General features: G+C 43.7%; 1 protein-coding gene across 8 annotated transcripts in view; it reads left to right on the forward strand.

Moving 5' to 3' along the window:
- Positions 1-21,461, forward strand: part of LOC125452058 (transmembrane protein 241-like) — a 141,024-nt gene extending 119,563 nt beyond the window's left edge. For 6 of the 8 annotated variants that reach the window (XM_048529988.2, XM_048529986.2, XM_048529983.2 and 3 more), the window contains one exon: positions 20,507-21,461. In XM_048529988.2, the coding sequence (XP_048385945.1) occupies positions 20,507-20,692 (186 nt within the window). In that variant the 3' untranslated portion in view covers positions 20,693-21,461. The remainder of the gene's footprint in view (positions 1-20,506) is intronic. The other 2 variants (XM_048529984.2, XM_048529989.2) reach the window with 1 other exon arrangement.
- Positions 21,462-22,212: the final 751 nt, after the last annotated feature.

The raw sequence follows: 22,212 nt of genomic DNA on the forward strand, positions 1-22,212 counted from the left end.
TGTAATGCCAGTCAATTGGGCTGTTTTGTCTGGATGGTGTCAAGCTTCTTGAGTGTTGGAGCAACAAATGGAAAGTATTCCATCACACTCCTGACTTGTGCCTTGTAGGCTGTGGACAGGCTTTGAGGAGTCAGGAAGTGAGTTACTCGCCGTAGTATTCCTAGCTTCTGACCTGCTCTTGTAGCCTCTGATTACGTGGTGAGCCCAGTTGAGTTTCTGGCCAATGGTAACCTCCAGGATGTTGATAGTGGGGGATTCGGTGATGGTAACACCATTGAATTTCAAGGGACGGTGGTTAGATTGTGTCTTATTGGTGATGATCATAGCCTGGCATTTGTGTGGCACGAATGCTCCTTGCCAGTTGTCAGCCCAAGCCTGGATATTGTCCAGATCTTGTTGCATGTGAACATGGACTGCTTCAGTATCTGAGGAGTCATGAATGGTGATGAACATTGTGCAGTCATCAGCAAAAATCCCCACTTCTGACCTTATGATGGAGGGAAGGTTATCGATGAAGCAGCTGAAGATGGTTGGACTTAGGACACTACCCTGAGGAATTCCTGCAGAGATGCCCTGGAGCTGAGATGATTGACCTCCCACAACTACAACATCTTCCAATGTGTCAGGTATGACTCCAACTACTGCAGAGTTTGCCACCTGATGCCCATTGATTCCAGTTTTGCTAGGGCTCCATGATGCCACACTCTGTCAAATTCAGGCTTGATATCAAGAGCTGTCACTCTCACCTCACCTCCTGGAATTCAGCTCTTTTGTCCATGTCTGAACTAAGGCTGTAATGAGATCAGGAGCTGAGTGACCCTGGCAGAACCCAAACTGGGCATCACTGAGCAGGTTATTGCTGAGCAGGTGCTGCTTGATAGCACTGTTCATGACACCTTCCATCACTTTACTGATGATCGAGAGAAGACTGATGGGGCAGTAATTGGCTGGGTTGGATTTGATCTGCTTTTTGTGTATGGGACATACTTGGGCAATTTTCCACGTTGTCAGGTGGATACCAGTGTTGTAACTGTACAGGAACAGCTTGTCTAGGGGAGTGGCAAATTCTGGAGCACAGGTCTTCAGTACTATTGTCGGAATGTTTTCAGAGCCTGTAGCCTTTGCAGTATCCAGTGTGTCCAATTGTTTCTTGATATCACGTGGAGTGAATTGAATTGGCTGAAGACTGGTATCTGTAATGCTGGGGACCACTGGAGGAGGCCGAGATGGATCATCCACTCTGCACTTCTGGTTGAAGATTGCTGCGAATGCTTCAGCCTTACCTTCAGCTTCCCTCGGAAATACTTCAACAGAGTTAAAGTAATGGAAAAGTGCCAAAAGTCTCACTCCCCAATAGTGAGCTTCCAATGGGAGGGACTCTTCCAAATCTTTGAAATTGGAATTATCAGTTTTCACTGATCAATTCCATGATTTTTGAGATGGTGGTAAGGTCCTCAACTTCAGTCCAGTATTGATCTACAAAGCAAGAAATTTTCAATGCCATTTGGGAAGATCCCAATTAGAAGTTCTACTGTGAGGAGCTAGGCACCAAATTGAAGAGCATACCTCAAAGGCAATCTCGGTTAATACCTGAGCCATACGCCAAACAGTGGAGGGCACATGAGCTTAGTAAATTGAACACATTGCTGAAAGATTGGAGTGGGGGAGGTGGATTTCAGAATGTGGCATACAGACATTATTAGTGGAGATATTGGGATGGTCTCCATCTGAGCTATGTGGGGGCCACCAGTGTTCTAACAAATCATATAACTAGGGAAGTAAAGAGGGCTTTAAACTAGCCAAGAGGTTGAGGGATCAGGCCTGAGTAGATGTAGGAAATCAACAGGCAGTGGAGGTAGGAGAGAAAAGTAATAATATCAGAAATGTGGGCCAAGGGATGATGAGAAGTGACACACAGAATAAACCTAAGAATACACAACAGTCAAGCCTCTAGATGTTGTAAATTTAACAAAAGGACAGAACTAAAAGCTCTGTGTCTGAATGTATATAGCATTCATCAGAAAGCAAACAAGTTGATGGGGCACATTGTAGTAAATAAATATGATCTGATGGTCATTACATAGACTGCAAGCTGACAAGGATTGGGTCCTGGATACTGCTTTTACTTTTCAGGCTAGCTTCATCTCATACTGTAATTTCTTTCTTCTGATTTAATATTTTAGTCATTCTGCTGTTCTTTATGTTCTGTCAAAATAACTCCCATGCCACTCATTTTCACACAAATGCTTTTTCCTTAAGTTGATGCTTTGGTTAACTTCTTTATTAACGACAGATGATGGATCAACCCCTGAGGATTTTTTTTTAATAGTAGGGATGTAGATATTCTGAATATTCCAAACTATCCCTTTAATTGTCTGCCACTGCTTCAGTATTGATCTACTGTCTGGTCTAGTATCCCAGATCACCTCAGCTGGCATACTTATATAGTTAACCGTAGCAGTACTAGCTGTAAATCAGGAGGTTGAAGAGAGGGAGGAACTTAGGAAATTACAACCATTTGGGAAGCGGTGCACTGCAATCAAGTAGAGCTATGGGCTGACAAGTCACTGCTTCCTGTTACACTTCAGCCCAGGGTCTTAAAAGATGTGGCTAACAGGCTGGTAGATGGTTTGGTGCTGATTTCCCAAGATTTCCCTGGATTTTGGAAGAGTTCAGTTGGACAAAAAGTAGAAATTTATTTCCTGTATTCAAAAAGGGTAAAAGGAAGTAAGACAGAAAATGATAGCTTGAAAGATGTGAGAATCAATCAGTACGAAGGTTATAGATGGTTAGAGGTTGCCCCCTTAGAACAGAGATGAGAATTTTTTTTCTCTGCTGGAGGATTGTACAACTTCTAAACTCTGCCTCAGAACATGATAGAGATGGAGTTATTAAATATTTTAAAGGCAGAGGTAGGTAGATTGTTCTTAGGCAAGGGAATCAAAAGTTATTGGGGTAGATGGGAATGTGAAATTCAAAACATAAGCAGATCAGCCATGATCTTGTTGAATACTGGAGCAGACTGGAAGGGCTGAGTGGCCTACTTCTGCTCCTAATTTGTGTTGCTATGTGTATGAATTAAGCAAAAGTGTAAATTTCATGAAAGTCATCACGTGTTGCTTGATGATATACATAGAATGAACTTTTCAGGCTCAGTCCTTGTGTTTCAGATTCTGATAGAAAAGGCAACTGAAACAAAGTTCACTGACACTGAGAGTCCCAGGAAAGAGCATGAAATCTTAATTTCTGACCCAAGAGCTGAGTCATATTGAGTCAACCCAGCTTTTGAACATACAGTTGTGCTCAATATTGATGGTTTGGACTAGTGTGTACTATTACTGTGGGTGTGTTAGCAAAACATGGTCAGTGCCAGTTCTGTCTTGGGAGCTGCAGCAATGGTACTATTGAGACATTTTAAAATGCTTAAGAGTTTTTGCTTCTTGTTAGACGTGGAGCTTCAATCGTGGAATTCCAAACCTGAGTACGTATTCAATTTTCCCCTTGATGTTAGTGACAGATTGTACCAGAAAGAGAGACCGAGTTTAATGGTGTGAAGCTGGAATAGCACAGCAGGTCAGACAGCATCCGAGGAGTAGCTAAGTCAGTGTTTCAGACCGAAGCCTGTCTTCAGTCCCGACAAAGGGTTGCGGCCCGAAATATTTTCGACCTATAGGCTGTGGTTTCCAGCATTAGCAGTCCTTATTGTCACCTTGACAGAGTTTAATCCCTGCTGGATGTGGATCCATTTTGTCTTAATGGTATCTCAATGGTCCAACTGTATTCACTCAAACCCTCGCAAGTCTCTCAGAATGGCAACATTGAACTGGATCAGTGAAGTCAAGAATTCTCTTGTTCACATTCCAAAGTAGATACTAAAGTGAAACAAAATGAAATAACGCACAGGTATAACTCGTTATTCCCTTTTGTACAACTTAACATAAATCCTGAGGACGTGAACTTCCCAGAGTTCTTGTAATTGTTGTTAAATATAACAAATATCAGGGGAATGTAAGATGATGTTCAAAACAAAAACTGATTTTCTACAAATTTAACTGTCTTCGAGCTCTGAAGGTTCTTCTCCACTTAAACTTCTCACATTCCTGGTAGAAGTAATAAAAACTGAAAGATATTTTAAGAAACAATTCCATTTCGTAATATCGGCAGGAATCGCTTGTTTCACAGGCCCTTGGATCCAATGGGTACAGGGAACATGTTGCAATATTTTTTTTCTGAAAATTAACATGACTCAGAAGTTCCACTGTGGTCAACTCTTCTGTTTTTTTGTCCAGCAGCCATGAATCTTCCTGTTCCCCACAATCGTAAGCTCAACGTCATCCCAAAAATTCTTCTGATCTTCTGTGAATCATGTAGAGATTAGCTGTTCAGCAGCTTTCTTTCAGCATTTTACATCTGATTGTTTGTGGCGTTGATTTCGAGTACAGCACTGAAACAAAGGCACTTGTCAAACATCCTGGCACTGCACTCAGGACCAGCCTCATTCACATGAAGATTTTATCAGACAATCTCTTCCATTGTGACTGTTTCTCTCAGCTGCATCATTTTGAGAGTTGTCCTGGGATAGGATCTGTGATTTGTGTTTTTGGTATTTGCGGTGCAGCTTCTGTAGTTTTATTTCCCATCGAAGACATTTTCCCTGTCCTTTGGTTCCCATGGTAAACCTGTTTGGCACTAAATTTCTTGAGTCCACATTCTGGACTTCTGGATTGGAGATTCTACTGGCTTAAATAACGATAACAGGCCTCATGGTCATTCTGTAAATTTGTTACATCAGCAAAATACTGCTTTCATTATTAATTCCATGACCTGGCTGCACAATCTGCAATATTAATCTGGAGCAGAATTCAGGCTGTTAACTTAATAAAGCTGAGCACTGCACTCAGCAGGCTGATTTCAAGGTAATTTTAACAACCAGATCTGATCTGTATGCCACCCGGTTATGGACAGGATGTGGAACTGATTGACAAGAGACACTCAGGTTCAAGTGGGAGGAGTTGGCCAGCTTGCCACCACAGGGCAGCGCAGTGGTTAGCGCTGCAGCCTCACAGCGCCAGGGACCTGGGTTTGATTCCGCCCTCGGGCGACTGTCTGTGTGCAGATTGCACATTCTCCCCATGTCTACATGGGTTTGTCCCAGGTGCTCCAGTGTTCTCCCACAGTCCAAAGATTTGCAGGTTAGTTGAATTGGCCATGCTAAATTGCCTTAGTGAGCAGGGATGTACTAGCTAGGTGGATTAGCGATGGGAAATGCAGGGTTTCACTGATAGCGTAGGGGGATGAGTCTGATGGCATGTTGTTTGGATGGTTGGCATGGGCTTGATGGGCCAACTGGCCTGCTTCCACACTGTAGGGATTCTACAAGACAAGATCTCAAGGGACTGAAGTGGAGGAAGCCTGATTTGAGCAGGTCTGCACTTCATGAGGTCATCAGGAGTCAACTGACTCCACCTAGATCCACAAGGAACATAAAGGAGCTTACCTTATTTGGTCTCTGCTGATCATAGATCCTTTTCCTGTTTGCTTGATAGGGAAACCATGGTTATGTTCTTCCTTGAGTCACAGCTAAATTACAGTCAGGACTGTATTTGTGTAAAAGCTTCCGACCAATGTCATTTTACACCTGGACAAAAGAGCAGTCAAAATTGAAGGCAGTAGGATCAGCTAGCATGCAACACTTCCAAAGAGACAATGAAAAACCTGAGCAGATTCCAGCTCCTAATGTATCTGCTCCTCCTGCCATTTGTTGAAAATATATTGTCTTCTAGCAGGCAATGCCACACAGAACTCTATCATCCTCCCTCCTCATGTTGTTAGGCCAATGAAAGGTGACTTTTGTCTGCTGAGATTGAAGTTTTGGAGGGAACGTGCCATGCAGTAAGTAGCAGTTTCCCTTTGGAAGTTGGTGGGATTATCTATTAGCAAATTCGCCAATAAGACAGGATATTCCAGCCAATGATTCTAATACATGGGCCACACCAGCATTTTCAATTTCTTTTATGCTTTTATTATCTTTGAGCTATACATCTAATATTGCAAAAGCTTTTTCTAAACAAAGTGTTATTCAAAGTGTTTAACACAAATCCCATTTTCTCACAAAATGAAAGATCAAAGGCTGGAAAGCAGGTGATCAATCCATATAGAGCAAATGCAATCACCATCTTATCCTTTAACTTTATGATAAATCTCCCCTAATGAAGAGTTTGCTATTCTCTCACATTAGAAAAATTCAAAACATAAGGAGCAAGTTTCCTCATTCCCTGTAGCAAGTTGCACAGTTCCATTTTGTGTTGCTTTACTAACAATTTGAAAATAACTGATTACTAGACCCAGACAAGATTGTTAGACACGAGTAATCTGCTAATGCCAGGGGAAAACAAAAATAAGTGAGACTTAGAGTTGGTGAGGACTGCAAATGCTGGAGTCAGAGATAAGGCAGTGTGGAGCTGGAGGAACACAGCTGGCCAAGCAGCATCAGAGGAGCAGGAAAAGTGACGTTTCAGCCGGGACCCTTCTTCAGAAAAATTTAGCTGGGCTAAGCAGCAGACAAATGATGGTAAATAATCGTATAGTGATTTGGTGTATTCATTCTTCCTGAAGTGGATTTCAGAACTGGTATTGCTGACAAAATAGACCAGTCAACACAAACAGAATTTCTGCAATTTAACTTCTAAAGAAAAAGCGTCACGTTATTTGCAACATAGTAAAACTGTTGTTTATTACATGCAGGATGCAGTTGCACAACATTTACTGGTCAGATAAATCAGTTTGTTCATCCTGTATGCAATACTGCAGCTTACCATGTGATACTTAGAGATCAGTGCAATACGAGCTGTTTGATTCTGCTGCCAGTGAAATCTCTGATATTATCATTGCATTAGTGCCTTAAAATCGACAGGAACTGATAGTGCAGTGACATTGTCATTGGCCTGGTAATCCTGAGACTAATGTTGTGATTTAAATTCCGCCACGGTAGCTGGTAAAATTTAAATTCAGTAAAATCTGGAATTTAAAAACCAGTCTAAGGATAACCATATAACCGTTGTCAACTGTTATTTTAAAAACTCATCTGCTTCATTAATGCCCTTAAGGAGATCTGCCATTCTTACCAAGTCATGTCTACATGTCTCTCCACATTCACAACAATGTGATTGACTCCTAACTGCACTCTGAAATGGCCTAGAGAGCCAATTCATTCAACAGCAAGAATGGGCAACAAATACTGGCTATGATAGTAATGGGTGTATCTCACAACCTAAAAAGATGCTATCAAATGAATGTATCCCATAACCCAACTTTCTAAAACGTAGATACCTTAAATTCAAAATAAACGGAATGTCCCGGATTTTCCGATGGCCAAACTGTCGTCTTTCTAGCATAGTTAAGAATTTCTGCAGAGTTCCCATCACTGCAAATGCTGATGGAATTGAATAGGAAATTGAAGTTACACTGTGCAATTTCCCTACACCCAAATATCTCAAAAGTATCCATTTATATCAAAGAATTTAGATGATTCCCAAGAAATTAGTGGTTACCTAGGAAAAGTACAGTTATTTCTACCATAACGTGATAGTTGCGTTCTTGCATGACCTCACACAGTAAAAAATCATATTATAGGGAAATTGTTATACTGTACAGTAGAAAGTTTGCGCTATCCAAACATTGTCTACTATTTATCAGTCACGGTACGGCCAATTCGCGTTAACAAAACGCGTTATAGCAGAAATACACAGTTTAAATCCTGATCAATGACTCACATTAACTCACAGACACCCCAACTGCACCTAACTCAGATTACTTACACCCCCTTACCCTGACTTCCTGGAACACACCTCCTTCACCTCTTTCAGCTCCGAGGACCCAACCTTCATTCATCCCACAGGGCTAAACCACACCACCCTCTCCTCGCTCTGCACATCTTCTCCTTCACCTGTCAGAACCCAACATGCCCTTTTACTTAACCTGGCACCCTACCCTCCTAGTGTCCTAACCTCATACCATGTACTTCTCATTTGACAGCAACTGTCAGAGAGGCTGCTTGTGATTCTGGACCATTGTGTTTCAGAATACAGCAGCTGACTGAGGGTATGACTTGCCATCTTCTGATAGTTCTGTGCTCTGAAAGAACAGTCAGAATGGAAGTATGGATCTGTATCCCGTTAGAGAGTCTGACTGGAATCTCCACTCAGGAATGTGGACTTCTCTCCTTTTGTCAAAAAGGAACAGGGAGGCAGTCTCAGCAAATTGCCACTCCTCAGAAAACCTGGCCTGTAATTTGGAATGTTGTCCAGTCACTGAACATTTGATTATATTTGCAGTACAGGACTTGGCATGATAACTTATTGAGATAAGACTTCTGGCCTGATGCCATTCCACTTAAATTTGTCCCACTTCACCAGACCAGGTCATAAACAGTGATATGTCAGAAATGTTGCTGAGATTGCTATCTATTTACGTGTATTATGTCATCTCCGACTTGCAATTCTAATTAGGCGTAAGAATAACAACTCTGCAGAAGCCGAAAAGTTGACTGTTTCAGATGTGTTATGGTGAGCAGGAGCGGACAAAACAATTGAATGATCTGAAAGCAGCAGCATTGTGTGTCGTGCCTATGAACAAGAGAGCACCATCCAGCCTTTCACACCTGCTCTGCTATTCACCGAGAGTCTGGCTGATTTGTAACCTAACTTCATCCATCTGTCTTGGCTCGGTATCGCTTCACAAGGATCTATCTGTCTTGGATCTTGAATTATTAATCGGGCTTCCAGGCACTATTTCTTATGGGAGAGAATTCAGCATTACTGTCACTCTTCACAAGATGATGGTGCTCCCTGACTTAATAAAAAAAAACAAAAAAAAATCTGTGGATGCTGTAAATCAGAAACAGAAGCAGAAATTGCTGGAAAAGCTCAGCAGGTCTGGCAGCATCTGTGGAGAGAAAATCAGAGTTAATGGTTCAGGTCGAGTGACCCTTCCTCAGTACCCTGACATTTGCTGACTTCCTGCATTGGTTGATTGCACAGGCTGCATGATAACATATTCCAGCAAGTTGGGGTTTTTCAGTAGTGTATACTGTTTTTAGAAGCAATAAAACACAACTAAATACCACAACCAACCCCCTAACCTCCCAGCACCTGGCCCAACATGCCTCATCCCCTTTCCCTCACCAAGGCCTGCCACCTGGGACTCGGTGAGATCTGAGACTTGCTTGGAGGTCCGCATCCATCTCTAACACTACCTTGGCCTAAGTTGTAGTACTGGCAGTAGCCACTTCTTCTGGTGGTAATAAAATGTGAGGCTGGATGAACACAGCAGGCCAAGCAGCATCTCAGGAGCACAAAAGCTGACGTTTCGGGCCTAGACCCTTCATCAGAGAGGGGGATGGGGGGAGGGAACTGGAATAAATAGGGAGAGAGGGGGAGGCGGACCGAAGATGGAGAGTAAAGAAGATAGGTGGAGAGGGTGTAGGTGGGGAGGTAGGGAGGGGATAGGTCAGTCCAGGGAAGACGGACAGGTCAAGGAGGTGGGATGAGGTTAGTAGGTAGCTGGGGGTGCGGCTTGGGGTGGGAGGAAGGGATGGGTGAGAGGAAGAACCGGTTAGGGAGGCAGAGACAGGTTGGACTGGTTTTGGGATGCAGTGGGTGGGGGGGAAGAGCTGGGCTGGTTGAGGGATGCAGTGGGGGAAGGGGAGATTTTGAAACTGGTGAAGTCCACATTGATACCATATGGCTGCAGGGTTCCCAGGCGGAATATGAGTTGCTGTTCCTGCAACCTTCGGGTGGCATCATTGTGGCAGTGCAGGAGGCCCATGATGGACATGTCATCAAGAGAATGGGAGGGGGAGTGGAAATGGTTTGCGACTGGGAGGTGCAGTTGTTTGTTGCGAACTGAGCGGAGGTGTTCTGCAAAGCGGTCCCCAAGCCTCCGCTTGGTTTCCCCAATGTAGAGAAAGCCGCACCGGGTACAGTGGATGCAGTATACCACATTGGCAGATGTGCAGGTGAACCTCTGCTTAATGTGGAATGTCATCTTGGGGCCTGGGATGGGGGTGAGGGAGGAGGTGTGGGGACAAGTGTAGCATTTCCTGCGGTTGCAGGGGAAGGTGCCGGGTGTGGTGGGGTTGGAGGGCAGTGTGGAGCGAACAAGGGAGTCACGGAGAGAGTGGTCTCTCCGGAAAGCAGACAGGGGTGGGGATGGAAAAATGTCTTGGGTGGTGGGGTCGGATTGTAAATGGCGGAAGTGTCGGAGGATAATGCGTTGTATCCGGAGGTTGGTAGGGTGGTGTGTGAGAACGAGGGGGATCCTCTTGGGGCGGTTGTGGCGGGGGCGGGGTGTGAGGGATGTGTCGCGGGAAATGCGGGAGACGCGGTCAAGGGCGTTCTCAATCACCGTGGGGGGGAAGTTGCGGTCCTTAAAGAACTTGGACATCTGGGATGTGCGGGAGTGGAATGTCTTATCGTGGGAGCAGATGCGGCGGAGGCGGAGGAATTGGGAATAGGGGATGGAATTTTTGCAGGAGGGTGGGTGGGAGGAGGTGTATTCTAGGTAGCTGTGGGAGTCGGTGGGCTTGTAATGGACATCAGTTACAAGCTGATTGCCTGAGATGGAGACTGAGAGGTCCAGGAAGGTGAGGGATGTGCTGGAGATGGCCCAGGTGAACTGAAGGTTGGGGTGGAAGGTGTTGGTGAAGTGGATGAACTGTTCGAGCTCCTCTGGGGAGCAAGAGGCGGCGCCGATACAGTCATCAATGTACCGGAGGAAGAGGTGGGGTTTGGGGCCTGTGTAGGTGCGGAAGATGGACTGTTCCACGTAACCTACAAAGAGGCAGGCATAGCTGGGGCCCATGCGGGTGCCCATGGCCACCCCCTTAGTCTGTAGGAAGTGGGAGGAGTCAAAAGAGAAGTTGTTGAGTGTGAGGACGAGTTCCGCTAGGCGGATGAGAGTGTCGGTGGAGGGGGCCTGGTCGGGCCTGCGGGACAGGAAGAAGCGGAGGGCCTTGAGGCCATCTCCATGCGGAATGCAGGTGTACAGGGACTGGACGTCCATGGTGAATATGAGGTGTTGGGGGCCAGGGAATTGGAAGTCCTGGAGGAGGTGGAGGGCGTGGGTGGTGTCACGGACATAGGTGGGGAGTTCCTGGACCAAAGGGGAGAAAATGGAGTCCAGATAGGTGGAGATGAGTTCGGTGGGGCAGGAGCAGGCTGAGACGATGGGTCGACCAGGGCAGGCAGGTTTGTGGATTTTGGGAAGGAGATAGAAACGGGCCGTGCGGGGTTGGGGAACAATGAGGTTGGAGGCTGTGGGTGGGAGGTCCCCTGAGGTGATGAGGTCATGAATGGTGTTGGAGATGATGGTTTGGTGCTCGGGTGTGGGGTCATGATCGAGGAGGCGGTAGGAGGTGGTGTCGGAGAGTTGGCGTCTGGCCTCGGCGATGTAGAGGTCAGTACGCCATACTACCACTGCGCCACCCTTGTCTGCGGGTTTGATGGTGAGGTTGGGGTTGGAGCGGAGGGCTGCCCGTTCTGCGGGGGAGAGGTTGGAGTGGGTGAGAGGGGTGGAGAGGTTGAGGCGGTTAATGTCTCGACGGCAGTTGGAGATGAAGAGGTCGAGGGAGGGTAGGAGGCCTGGGGGTGGTGTCCAGGAGGAGGACTTGTGTTGGAAGCGGGTGAAGGGGTCAGTGGAAGGAGGGTTGGGTTCCCGGTTGAAGAAGTAGGCATGCAGGCGAAGACGGCGGAAAAACTGCTCTATGTCCGACCGTGACTGGTATTCGTTGATGTGTGGTTGTAGGGGGACAAAGGTGAGCCCCTTGCTCAGGACTGACCGTTCGTCCTCAGTCAGTGGGAGGTCTGGGGGGATGGTGAAGATTCGGCAGGGCTCAGGGTGGCTGTCTCCTCTGGGGTTACAGGCTGTGGAGGTTGTGGGCGGAGCGATGATGTCGTCGGCCGTGGGCGGGGTTCCGTCGGCCGTGGGCGGGGTTCCGTCGGCCATGGGCGGGGTTCTTCTGGTGGCGCTGCCAATGTCACAGAGCTTGAATGAGGTAGGTCTCCTCCTGGAGTGTGTCAAAACAATTGTAGGACTGTTAGCTCATCAATTTTATTTATTTATTAATGGGGCAGCACTAGATAGACCACAGATGAGGCCTGTCTCTGAATGTCCTGAAGGTGGCGGTAGGCTGCCTTCTTGAACTGCTACAGTCCTTGTGGTGTAGGTACAGTGCTTGAGGGAAGGGAGTTGCAGAATTTTGGCAGAAATCTATCCCTCTCATCAGTCTTTCTCTGACTGAACTGTCAGTTTTCCTCCTGCTTGAGCTGGAACACACTGTTTACAAAGGGTGCCTTCTTGGGAAGAAAAGTTTTAAAAAGGTACCGCATTCGAAGACACGCTTAGAGAATTGGTAGTGTTCCTTTTTTTTATTTCATGTACATGTCAATTTTTCTTTTGAAAGCATCTAGGTAAAGTACTTCAGCCAAGCCCTGTGGTAGCAAGTTCTCCATTTTAAATGTTATTTGAGTAAAGAAACCGCTTAATATTTTTCCATTTGTTCATCATTATCTGGTATTCACAATTGCGGGTTTTGGATTTTTTCCATAATTGGGAATATTGTTTCCACGTCAGCCTGGCCCACCTCTTCCTAAATGGAAAGATCTCTGTCAAGTCTCCTGTAGATCTTCTCAGCCATTTTAACAAAGGTCCCCCAGCCTGTTTAGTCTTTCCAATAGAATAATCTCTCAGTTTTCTTACTTAAGACATAAATCTTCTTTACACTTTTCCCTATATTTAGTTTTCTTAATATGGCATGAACTGTGCACAGTACTCCTAAGTGCAGAGTAAAATCAGAAAGTGGAGAAACTCAGCATGTCTGGCAGAGTCTATGGAGAGAGAAAACCAGAGTTAACTTTTCAAGCTCAGTATGACCCTTCTTAGAACTGAAGAAGGTTGAAAATGTTTTTTTTATGCTGTAGGCAGAGAGGGAGCAGGTGGAACTGATGAATGTGCCCGGAGCAAAAGACAAAGACAGTGATAATTGTGGTAAAGGATGTTTAAAATGTGCATAATGTTAGTCGTAAAAAGGAGAAAATGGGTCAAAGCTAAGAAGATATAAACAAGACACAGTGAGGTAGAGTGGCGATGTAAGAAAATATAGTAAAGAGATTATACTCTGCAGTTGTGAAACTCAACTCAATATTGAGTTCCAGAGGCTGTAAAGTTTCGAAGTACCAGATTTTCAGCATCCAGAGTATTTAGCTTTTACTTGCAAGTGTGGACTGGCCCTATACACATTTAATGTAACAACACTACTTTAAGGTTATAGCAAAGATAATATCTCACGTTGTGGGTGAGGTTGTTGGCTTGCTGACTGAGCTGGCTTGTTCTCATTCAGACATTTCGTCACCATGCCAGGTAATATCAGCAGTGGAGCCTCCAATGAAATGATGTTATTCTACTCCGCTTGGAATTTATACTGTCTGGCCCGTTATGGTGACTACTGTCATTTCTGGTTTTGTTCCGTACAGGTTTGTGCATTGGGTCCAATTTTATATGTTTGTTGATTGCATTATGGATTGAGAACTATGCCTCCAGGAATTCCCATGCATGTCTATGTTTGGTTTGGGCTACAAGCCAAACATAACACAAATGGGAATTCCTAGAGGCATGGCTCTGAACCAATAATGCAATCAACAAACATACAAAATTGGACCCCATATACAAACCCGGACGGAACAAAACTAGAAATGACACTACTCACCATAACGGACGGGACAGTATTAATTCCAAGCAGAGTGGAACAACATCGCTTCATCGGAGGCCTCAATGATGATGTTACCTAGCATGGTGACAAAACGTCTGAACGAGAACAAGCCAGCTCAGCACGCAAGACAACAACCTCATAACTTCACCATGTCTGAATTTTCTCCTCCTTAGAAATAAATCCCAGTGCTTTGTTTGCATTGTCATTTGCTTCCTGACCTGTAAAATGGTTTCATGGACTTGTTCACTTGTATCCCTAGGTCCCTTTGCTAGTCTATGCCACTTCATTTCTGAATTTTTCCTGTAGTACAGAAGATGTTTCCTACCAAATCCAACATCTCACATTATCTAGGTTAAAGTTCATTTGCCACTGCCCAGAGCACATAGTTTATCTTTGATTTAATTTGGTTTATTTATCGTCATGTGGATCTTGTCACGAAATACAGTGAAAAGTGTCGCATTAGAGAGTGCAATTTATGCATAATCTTGTGATTTGTTGCAATTTTATCTGTAATCTCCCATATCCACTATCCCAATGTCAGTTATGAATAACAGTATTGCTGGTACAAATCCTCGAGAAACACTGTTTTATAGTCCTCCAATCTAGATGACTACCATCTCCCCTGAACTTTCCAGCTGATGTGATACTCTGTCACTTACATTTCCTCTAACTCTACATGCCCTATACTTTGTCATGAGCATGTGTTGTTCCTTAAAAAATAATTTGAAAAACCAGTCTTTGACATCCATTTAATTTCCTTTGTCTATACTTTCCATTGCCTCTCCAAAGAATTTGATCGCATTAGTTGAACGTGACCTAGCCTTTCAGAATCCGAATTTGTTATTCTGCATCAGTCATTTCATGCTTTTCTGTCACTTCTGAGAGTGTAGATTCACGTATCCTTCCTGTCACTAGTGTTAAGCTGGCAGTCCACTGTTTCCAGAATTTGCTTCATCTCCCTTTAAGTAAAAATGACCAGCAGGGGCTGCCTACCAGTTCTTTGGCACCACTTCTCTCCTATGAATGCAGCTTATTCATATTGTTGTGGAAGTAAGCTAATTAATAGGGAACTGAACTGTTAGAACTATTATGGAATTTAACATTTAAAAACTTCTTAACCCATTAACGAAGAATTTCAATTCTTGTTAAAAGTGAAATGGTGAACAGCTCCATACCCATTCTTGAGATATCTACCCCTGTTATCTCCTCCCCTTTTTCCCTTAAGTGTGCCGGGGAGTATGTCTTCCAGACCTGGGTATAGTACTTCTTTCGTTTTCCATGAAAAGGTAGACAATATTTTAGGCTAATACAACGGCAGGTGAAAAGGTACAGGAGAAGTTAAAAAAAGATTGTGGAAAGGGAGAAAATGATTAAATAGCAGACTAAAAAAGATGATAATGAAAGTCCAGAGGAGATATTATTGGGTGCTACAGTTGAAATTACTGCATAGAGGCCAGTATCTTGTCCCCAAGTTATCCTTTATTTACATATGCACAGTACATGCGTTCTGACCAGCCAGCTCCGGGCCAGTCGCTAGACTGAGGAGACCTTCTGAATCTCCTGTTTATATCTGTCAGCCAGGGCTCCCTGATTGAGCTTTTGAACTGGGCCAATCGAGGATCTCATAGACAGTGAGTTCCTCCTGGCTCTCAGTCAAGTCACTAGACCAGTAAAACAGAGGAAGAGCAAAGGATGGACAATGTGGCAAAGTAATGAAGGTTCCATCTAATGGTCCAGGAATATCAGTGGAACAAAGTCAGATGGGAGGGAAGGGGCTGACCCAGGAAGTTGCTTAGTTCACTAATGACTTGATTGATATTGATGATTGTGTAACCCATTACAACTGAGTGGTAACTCAGGGACAAGGTGGAGGCTGCACAGCTTTCCTGTTCCCTTAGTAGGCCATATAGTTGCTAGCGTCTGGGCACTGTATGCCCAGCTGATAGACCCAGCAGTGGTCTGAGGGGTAGCAGTTTTAATCTACCCCTTTGCCTTTGTCTGCAACTCACCTCCGCTCCAGCAGGCAGCGCCAGAGTAGACAGCATACAGGCTCCTGTGTCCAAGATAATAAAATGTGAGGCTGGATGAACACAGGAGGCCCAGCAGCATCTCAGGAGCACAAAAGCTGACTTTTCGGGCCTAGACCCTTCATCTGATGAAGGGCCTAGGCGCGAAACGTCAGCTTTTGTGCTCCTGAGATGCTGCTGGGCCTGCTGTGTTCATCCAGCCTCACATTTCATTATCTTGGATTCTCCAGCATCTGCAGTTCCCATTATCACAGGCTCCTGTTTCCAGGCTGGTTCTCTTTGTCTACATTTATTTTCTTTTTCCTTCTTTCCCTTCTTTTTTCTGGAACTTTAACTGTTAGAGCTGTTCAGCAGGACATGGCTTTGATGGGCTCTGGAGCAATGACAACATCTGCAGAGGACTGCATGGTGTGGTGCCCCTGGTGGTAGCATGGCATGGGCTGGGAAGCACTGAGTGGGACTCAGATGGTGGCATTATGTAACAGTGGAGAAGAAACAGTTAGGCTCTCTTTAAGTAAGCTTTCTTTATTTTATTCAAAGTTAATGTGAATGGCACCTATGTACGGCAACGACACACACTTGCCACTGTATTTTGTATTGAATACATGTGACAATACAGGATATTCTATTCCCTCTACCATGGCTCCCACCCTATGACCCCCATCCCACCTTCACTTAGTTTTGATTTGGGCTCCTGTAATGAACCCAGGGCTCAGATGGATGCATTACCTGTCACTGCTCTGGCTGATGCACTAGCAACGACTGGCACCTGTCGATGGATAGGACTTCTGTTGTGGGGAAGGCATCTTAAAATCCCATCAAGCTGCCCCCATGGAACAAAGGTGGGATCCCTGCTGGTTCCTTGACCAGTCAACAAGACCCCCTCCCTGGTAGCCCAACAAAACCTTAGTCACCATCTCCACCCTAAGCACTAATCTGGACCAAACCTGTTCCCAGCTCTGGTACACCATTAGCAAAGTTCCATTGTAATCAAGAATTGAAGTGGTGGTTGAGCGGTGCTGGGTCCACTGTTGTTTGTCACCTATATCAATGATTCAGATGAAAATATAGGAAGCATGGTTAGTAAATTTGTGGATGACCCCAAAATTGGTGGTGTAGTGGACAGTGAAGAAGCTTCTCTAAGGGGTACGACAGGATCTTGATCAGCTGGGCCAATGACCAAGGAGTGGCAGATGAAGTTTAATTTAGACAAATGCGAGGTCTTACATTTTGATAAAGGAAAACAAAGGAAGGGCTTACAAAGTTAATGGTAGAGCCCCGCGCAGATTTGTTGAACAGACAGAACTAGGGGTGCGGCTACATAGTTCCTTGAAAGTAATGTTACAGGGTGGTGAAGAAGGCATGCTTGACTTTATTGGCATTGAGTATAGAGGTTGGGATGTTGTGTCGCAGCTGTACAGGACATTGGTAAGACCACTTTTAGAATACTGTACACAGTTCTGAATGCCCTGCCAAAGGATGGATGTTATTAAATTGGAAAGGGTGCAGAAAAAATTTGCAAGCAGGGGGATGAGAATGGAGGGTTTGACTTATAAGGAGAGGCTGGGTAGGTTGGGATAATTTTTCCCTGGAGCATAAGAGGTTGAGGGGTGACTTTATGGTGGTTTATAAAATCATCAGGGACATAAATAAGGTGAATAGCAAAGGTCTTTTCACCAGGATAGGGGAGCTCAAAACTAGAAGGCACAGATTTAAGGTGAGGGGAAAGATTTTAAAAGGTCCTGAGCGCCAACTTTTCTCACAGAGGGTGGTGAGTATATGGAATGAACAGCCAGCGGAAGCGTTTGAGACTGGTGGAGTTACAATATTTAAACGACATTTGGGCAGGTACATGAAGAGGAAAGATTTAAAGGGATTTTGGCTGAATACAGGCAAGTAGGACTGGTTTAGTTTAGGAAGGAAACCTGATTGGCGTGGAGGAGTTGGCCTGTTTCTGTGCTGTATGACTGTATGGCTATAAAATGCCAATTTAAAAAATGATGTTCTGCTGCTCAAATTTGGATTGAAGCTACATACAGAAATGGTTAGAAGGCAATGACAGAGTGGGGCTAGGTTGAAGACTTAGAATGGCAAATGAGCAGAGATCGGGGTCGCTGTTGCTGACAGGCTGAATGGGGATATGCAGCAGAGCAATCAGCCAATCTATCTTTACAAGCTGTAAATACAGCGGGTTGGAAGAAGTCAATTGTTTTTCACCTGGAAAGCATGGGGTTGGGGCCCTGGATAGAGGATAGGACGAGGTGACAGTGCAGCAGATGGGAGGGTACAGGGGAGAGGGGAGCAAGAACTGGGGGCAAGGGAAAACAGTACAAGAATATCATTGAGTCATTAATCAGTAATCCCTTTGCAAATGCCGAAAGGCTAAACATGAGGTCGCATTGGGGGTGGCAAAATGTTGAATGTAGAGGTTGATGGTATGGCAAGGGATGTTAAAATAGACAATAGAGAAACTAGTGGTTGAGGTTCATTGATTAGACACCTATATAGGAGAACAGAGTCAGGAGACCCAAGTTCAAGTCCACCTGCAAAAGGTGTTTAGTAGTATTTCTAAAAATGTTGATTGGAAAAAATAATGAAAGGAATAAAGGGGGAATGTGGAAGTGATGTGAAGAAGGAGCTGTAAGACTGAATAGATAATAAACTGTATCCACAAAGTCTTAGCTTCTATTTCATCAGTAGCTTGCATTCAGAATAACAAGGAGGACGGTCTGGATTGTTCTTTTTTAATCAGAGTTTTGTTTTTATTTATGGGATGTGAGTTACATCCCTAACTAAGTTCACATCGTCAGCAGGTTTACACACATCACACTTGCTAAGTCTTGACAGCAGGATAATAAAAATCTAAGTTTACAGAATGTGGCTTCACCTTAGATTACTGAATGAGTCAGACCGGAAGCGATGTAGAATAACAAATATTTCCTTTCAAGGAGTATTTACAGATATAAATTTGTCTTGGCTAGAAGTACAGAACTAACAATAGTGAATCCTGTTCTACACGGGATGATCTTTTTCACCCCTTGAAAGGGGCGGGGCCTTGGTGTTGAAATGAGAAATTCCTTGGTGCAAAAACTAATAGAATAGGGAAGGCAAGACAGCTCAGGGAAGCAGTTGGTAATTCACTTGGGAACGGAAGAAACAGAGAATCAAGATTGAGAAGTATGAGTCAGGAAAAAACTGTAGTGTTCCAAAAGCATCAGTGAAATAAATGGTAAGATTTTGTAATGCTAGCCACAGTGACAAGAATGGAGCAATGAAAGCGAGAATAGCCAGCAGAAAAGCTTCTGAGAGAGCCAGAGAAATTGCTCACTGTTAGATAGGAAGATGCAGATCTCAACTGTAAACAATTTTTCAAGCGGAGTCCTGAAATTCTTTGAAATCATATGAAAAACATGAATATGGTGGCCACTGCAAAGGGAAGATTTACAACAGAGAAAAAAGCGAGTGTTGAATTGAAATGGGTGGATTTTAATTCCCTCTAACATACTGATTTTGCTGCTGGTGGTGGGTGCAGGCCCCATGACTGCTCTGATAAAGTTCACTTAAGGGTCTTATGCCACAATAGTTGGCATTAACCCAGAAATAGCGGAGCACCTCACCACGTGAGAGCCTCAAAATTTAAACTCTTGTCAGGGTTACTCACAGGTTCCATGGAGTAAGGCGTCCCTCATTCTAAGGCACTGTGAGTCTAATTGAGGGACTTGCCATAGGGGCAGGGATCCATCCCTCTGCCTTTGCTGCCAACCTCTCCTGTTGTACCCCACTGCCATCAATCCCCTGTCACCACGTACCTTACCAATCACTGGCCTCAGGCGGGCTGCAGCACCTATCGCCTCCCAAGTGACATTGCCACGCATGAAAAGTTATGCTTCTTATTGGCAGGAAGCTCTCAGTCAACCTAATTTCTACCCATGTGGGCTATCCCAACAAAAAAGGCAACGCAGGGCTCTTGGTGGCTGTGCAGCCTGGGCAGGAACCACATACTGCCCAGTAGGCCAAGCAGCTACCTTCTGTACTATATCATTGTTAATTTGACTTACATTTCAGTAGTGCCTTTCATGACCTCATGAAGTCACAAAGAAACTTCTACTTAATTCATTACTTTCAGATCACTAAAAACTGCAGCCAATTCTCTCCCAAAAGCTCACCAACAGCAAATAAACCCAAATGACCAGTTAATTTCTGTGCTATTTAGTGTTATTGTTTGGTAATAAATGTTACCCAGAGCTATCGGTCCTCTTCTTTGATCACAGCTATTAGAATATTTCACATCTGCCAAATCCGGAGGATAATGTCGGGTGACCTGGAGGCAAGTTCCGAAGAAGAGTTATATCCAGAATTGAAATGTTAATTTTGTTGTTCCCTCCACAGATGGTGTCAGCCTTGCTGAGCTCTCCAGCAGTTTCTGTTTTTATTTAAGACCATGTCGTAGCTTTGCAATTTTGAAAGCCAGTCCCTCTTGAAGCACTGATTCAATCCTGCTGTGAAGTGTCGGCCTATCATCTCTGAGGATTGCGATCACAATCTTCTAATTGAGGGGCCAGTATGCTCATAATGTATTCATCTGACACCAAAGCAATGAGTTTACTCCGTTAGCCCCAGTGAGAACAATGTATCCCTAATCTCAGTTTATTGCCTCCAAATAACTTGAGTTTGAACTAATGATGTAATTTGCTTTCTCTGTCTCTCTCTCCAGCCTCATATTTTGTGCACTGGGAGAAGCCTTACTTGTTTATGGCGAGAGAAATGGAGCGGAAATCAAGGGATGAAGATGGTGCCATGTATCTTCTTGTTTCAAAGCCTGTTTCTCAAAAGAAAGGACATTCAGGTTACAATTTTCGGTGGTAAAGCAATTTTCCCTTTCCCTCCTTTCTACAAGTAGACATGATTCAAGAATCCCTAGAGAGCTCAGTGATTAAGATTTCACCTCAAGGCCTTGGATATACATTTTTTTTTAACTGTGCCCTGTGAGAATCTAAAGAGGAAGAAAACGGCATTGTATCTGGTGACAACATTGTGTGTGTGAACTACTTTTAGCTTTACCTTCTCATGCTGGGAACTGGATCACTGCAGTCAATTCACAACAGAAACAGGAAATGTACTACTCTCCTCTGGTTGCCCCAGCCCTGTGAAAAGGCCTTAGAGAGGATTACTGTGAGCAATGCAGCAACGCAAATAAAGATGATTTAAATAGATTGTGATTTTTTTTCCAAAGATATAAATATGAATATGCTTTTAAATGCATTCTTATTGTTCTGATGTCATGCCATTAAATAAGATACAATTGGAGAGTGTTGCAGGGAGAATTGTCTTTCACAAACTGTTTGGCTTTCAATCCCAGTTGCATTGCAGCATGTAAAATATTAACAGATATATTCTAAATGATATTATGCCAGTCAAGTTTACCTTTTCATTTATTTCTCATAAATGCTAAAATATCCTCTTCCAAGATGACATCTTTTAAACTTTCATTTAAATAGAAGGCAGCCAGAAATAATGGAACTTGACTATGATGAAAACAAGAGGTAAAACTCTTGAAATGAGATGTTATAATTTATATAAATGTTTGTGTGTTAGTATCCAAGGGTCAAAGTGGATTTGCAGTATGTCCCTCAAATTGGCCGAACATTAAAGTGTTTTTTTTAATAATCTGTTAAGACTCTCTGCTTTTAAAAATGTAGCCAATTCAGTCTTTGAAAGTCTGTTTGTTTGGACCTGTCAAGTCATGAAGAAATTGGGACCAGCTTTGACCTGTGTTTGTTTTAGATTATTCTTTGGTGTTTGGATAAGTCGCTTACACTTTTGGTATTGCTTGTGGAGTAATGGGACTTGATTTCTAGCACACTACTCCCACTGGAGTTGCAATAAAGTTTGAGGCTCTATGTGAGATATTTTGAATACCTAGCAATGAGAAATGGAGTAACAGCAAAGGATAAAACCACAGATACCAGTTTTTTTTTGCATTAAAAGAAACAGCACTGAAACCAGTGTTAAAGAGATGGAACTATCCTTGTTTGATGTACAAGGTTTACCTAAAGCTAAGCTAATAAAATTTGAAAATGAGTTAAAAGTGGAATAAAATTTGCAAAGGAATTAGAAGCAGATTTCACTGTGAACAATAAGAATGCAGAGATAGTTAATGTACTAACAAAGCATTTAAGATTGGGGGAAATACAAGAGAGGCCAATACTCCAAGTCAGGTCATTAAAGTTAGTTATGATTCAGATATAGTTAAAACAGATTGAACATAAAAAGGAAATGAAGCAATTGGAAATTGATTTCCGTGGAGCAGAATAATAAGGAATGAACTTTGTTATTGGAAAGGGAATTGTAAAGTAAAAGACTCGAACTTCAGAAGAGGAAAAGAAAATGAGAGAGCCCAATCTGGCCTATTGAACTTGC

The sequence above is a fragment of the Stegostoma tigrinum genome, chromosome 5, assembly GCF_030684315.1.
Source record: "Stegostoma tigrinum isolate sSteTig4 chromosome 5, sSteTig4.hap1, whole genome shotgun sequence".
NCBI classification, from domain to species: Eukaryota; Metazoa; Chordata; class Chondrichthyes; order Orectolobiformes; family Stegostomatidae; genus Stegostoma; species Stegostoma tigrinum.